Genomic DNA, 3,953 nt, shown 5'->3' with positions numbered 1-3,953 from the left:
ACCGGCATCCACAGGTTCCCTGGCCCCCAGCCCGCCCCTGGTGGCAGAGAGGGCGACAATTGCCTCATCATGGACAAAGTTGGAGCCAACTTCTGCTTCCGGAGAGCCCCGGGCGGGAACCGACTAGCATATTCCTGCTGCTATTTGACAGCCTTTCCGCCATAAAAGCCGAGAGGAAATTATTTTTCGAGCGCGGTAATCTGCGTCTTCCTTTACAAGCGGGGAACGTAAAGCTAATTAATGGGGCGCATTAGAGGAGATTTGGTATGGCGAGGCGGCGGGAGTGGCCAGAGCGATGCTCACAGCCAAATGGATCACAAGTTTTCTTTGTAAACAGCAAGTGTTAATGTGAGAGTTGAGGAGGAACGAGGGAGAGAGAGAGGGTGAGGAGTTAGGAGAGGACGGGCGCAAGAGCCCACCATGAGTTGGAATGTATGTTAAAGGTGAGGGACGGTGCACACGGTGAGTATAGGGGACGGTGCACACGGTGAGTATAGGGGATGGTGCACACGGTGAGTATAGGGGATGGTGCACACGGTGAGTATAGGGGATGGTGCACACGGTGAGTATAGGGGATGGTGCACACGGTGAGTATAGGGGATGGTGCACACGGTGAGTATAGGGGATGGTGCACACGGTGAGTAGGGGACGGTGCACACGGTGAGTAGGGGATCGTGCACACGGTGAGTAGGGGACGGTGCACACGGTGAGTAGGGGACGGTGCACACGGTGAGTAGGGGATGGTGCACACGGTATGAGATGGTGCACACGGTGAGTAGGGGATGGTGCACACGGTGAGTAGGGGATGGTGCACACGGTGAGTAGGGGATCGTGCACACGGTGAGTAGGGGATGGTGCACACGGTGAGTAGGGGATGGTGCACACGGTATGAGATGGTGCACACGGTGAGTAGGGGATGGTGCACACGGTGAGTAGGGGATGGTGCACACGGTATGAGATGGTGCACACGGTGAGTAGGGGACGGTGCACACGGTGAGTAGGGGATGGTGCACACGGTGAGTAGGGGATGGTGCACACGGTATGAGATGGTGCACACGGTGAGTAGGGGATGGTGCACACGGTGAGTATGAGATGGTGCACACGGTGAGTAGGGGACGGTGCATACGGTGAGTAGGGGATGGTGCACATGGTATGAGACGGTGCACACGGTGAGTAGGGGATGGTGCACACGGTATGAGACGGTGCACACGGTGAGTAGGGGATGGTGCACACGGTGAGTAGGGGACGGTGCACACGGTGAGTAGGGGATGGTGCACACGGTGAGTAGGGGATGGTGCACACGGTATGAGACGGTGCACACGGTGAGTAGGGGATGGTGCACACGGTGAGTAGGGGATGGTGCACACGGTATGAGATGGTGCACACGGTGAGTAGGGGATGGTGCACACGGTGAGTATGAGATGGTGCACACGGTGAGTAGGGGACGGTGCATACGGTGAGTAGGGGATGGTGCACATGGTATGAGACGGTGCACACGGTGAGTAGGGGATGGTGCACACGGTATGAGACGGTGCACACGGTGAGTAGGGGATGGTGCACACGGTGAGTAGGGGACGGTGCACACGGTGAGTAGGGGATGGTGCACACGGTGAGTAGGGGATGGTGCACACGGTATGAGACGGTGCACACGGTGAGTAGGGGACGGTGCACATGGTATGAGACGGTGCACACGGTGAGTAGGGGATGGTGCACACGGTATGAGACGGTGCACACGGTGAGTAGGGGATGGTGCACACGGTGGGGGGGAGGAGACGGTACACACAGGGATGGGGGGGGGGGTTATCATGAGATGATTTCGGGGCTTAGCGTCCCCGCGGCCCGGTCTCGACCAGGTATCTTTTGTTACACACCCCCAGGAAGCAGCCCGTAGCAGCTGTCTAACTCTGAGGTACCCATTTACTGCTACGTGAACACTTTCTTATATCTCCATTAATATTTTTGGGCCAACAGTGGCATGCAAATAATGCTGCGAGTAAACAATAGGAAGAAATGCCCTGAATGCTGCTAGTAGGCTGAGGCATGCTGGTCCCCTTCTTCGTCGCTCTAATTCTATGGCATATTCAAAGCTATTTGAATGCCGCATCTCTTGGTGATTTTTTGTTTTAGAAATTCTCACATTAGGAGATATCTAAGCATTAGAATAGATGATGTGATAAACTACCATAGAGAGTATGTTATCGGGAACAGCGGCCGCTATCTTTTATATCAGCATTATGTTTTTCTCAACAAATAGCTGTAAGACTTGTGAGATATATTGTACTTAGTATTTAGCAAAGTACATGCAGTGCACTATCTAGTGAATAAGTGATCTTCTGATACGGTTCTGGACTACCTGATGGAAGATCGTAGAACGACAGGCAATCGTGAGACAACCTGATATCCATTGAAAACTATTTACGTCCTGCATAAGCCAATAGGCTAATTGTAAATACACACACACACACACAACACATAATTTGATTTCAAAAGCGACTAATAAATAACTAGTAATATATCATGTGATAGAAAAAGAGGAAATAGGAGCTTTGTGTACAAGTACACCTGCGTACATACAAGGGAACGGTAAACACGAAAATATACACTTGTGCACCTCAATACACATACTGGTCCGCTAAGCAAGCACAATTACACATATATATACCTACCTACATGCATTCAGATACACGCTAGCCACACATACTTACGCGTCCAGCTGCACACTAACACCCACTAACAAGCGGTGGCGTGAGACGAAATGGTGGGTGTACATATAAGCACGTATAGAGACTGTCAGAGGTTCATATAGAGCTCTCCAGCTCTATATGTGTGTCGACGCGTCTCAACTAAGCCTTGGATTATGGCTCTCAACTTTCCTGGCCAGTTATGAAGCTTATCACCATTCATAAGTAAATCCGGATATCGCAATGAGCGCTAATTAAGAGTTCTGATTTGTTCTGAGGGTTGACTCCTACAGCGGTGAGGCGCAGGGCCAGCCCAGAGTGGTGTAGGGGCGCCGGCCCCTCGCACCAACAGGAAGATAAACCGGCGGCATTCTCGGTATAATAACCGGTTTGTTTGTGTTATGGGTTCCAAGGCAAGGAGCAGCAGGCACGCGTCGGCTCCCCACACAACGTGACTGGCGTACTCACAGTCGACAATTTGACGCCATTCATGGGAGATTATACACACTCGATCGTTTGAGATATTGGCTATTCTAACACATCTAGATTAGATTATCCCAAAGGTTGCTGGATGCATATAATTGCTAGAATGACAGCTATGCACAGTAATGAGGTCTATATAGCGTTCGCGTGGCGTTAAAACACGAAAATCTTAATCGTATCTCTCACTTTGTGTCATACAAATACTTCAAACGGATAACCATGAATTACGATAAGAACCACCACGAGACATTTCTGGGGTTGGTGCACGGAATAACAAACACAATCCTGCAGTCTGGTGCTGTGAGGCCTTAATGAATGTGGCTCAGAAGTGAGAGGCAGACGGCCCTGGTAATCCTGAGGTAGCTGTAGTGGAGGCTAGGAGCAGGACCAGCCATCTCCTACCACCCAAAGGCCTCACTTGGTGCAGCATCTGAGGCCTGGCTTGGGGGAACAGGCAGCATCAACGCCGCTTCAACACACACACACACCATAGATCCGACAGAAAGGCACTTTTACAGGACATTTTCCAGATAGACTGGACTAGTTTATATCGCGAGAAGGTCGAAAAAACACTAAAAAATGAGGGAAAGGCAGCTCGCAAAATCTGAAAAATAAAATAATATGGAAGCAGACATAATACTTAGCCATTCTCAAGAGGAATAATGTTATACCCTGTGAGGATGTTTTTTGCTTCACTGCTCACACACCTGCAGAGTACCGCCTCATATCCATGAGTCAATACCGCCACGATAGGTCAATACCGCCACGATGGGTCAATACCGCCCCAAT

The 3,953-nt window shown here is 50.7% G+C and overlaps 1 protein-coding gene across 1 annotated transcript; it reads right to left on the bottom strand.

Annotated features, from left to right (window-relative positions):
- Positions 1-437: 437 nt before the first annotated feature.
- LOC138352959 (mucin-2-like) lies at positions 438-1,673 on the bottom strand. Its single transcript, XM_069305620.1, has one exon. The coding sequence runs from the start codon at positions 1,671-1,673 to the stop codon at positions 438-440; it is 1,236 nt and encodes a 411-aa protein (XP_069161721.1).
- Positions 1,674-3,953: the final 2,280 nt, after the last annotated feature.

The sequence above is a fragment of the Procambarus clarkii genome, chromosome 55 (genome assembly GCF_040958095.1).
Source record: "Procambarus clarkii isolate CNS0578487 chromosome 55, FALCON_Pclarkii_2.0, whole genome shotgun sequence".
NCBI classification, from domain to species: Eukaryota; Metazoa; Arthropoda; class Malacostraca; order Decapoda; family Cambaridae; genus Procambarus; species Procambarus clarkii.
The sequence above is the reverse complement of the archived record's forward strand: the minus strand, read 5'-3'. Positions and strand labels throughout refer to the sequence as shown.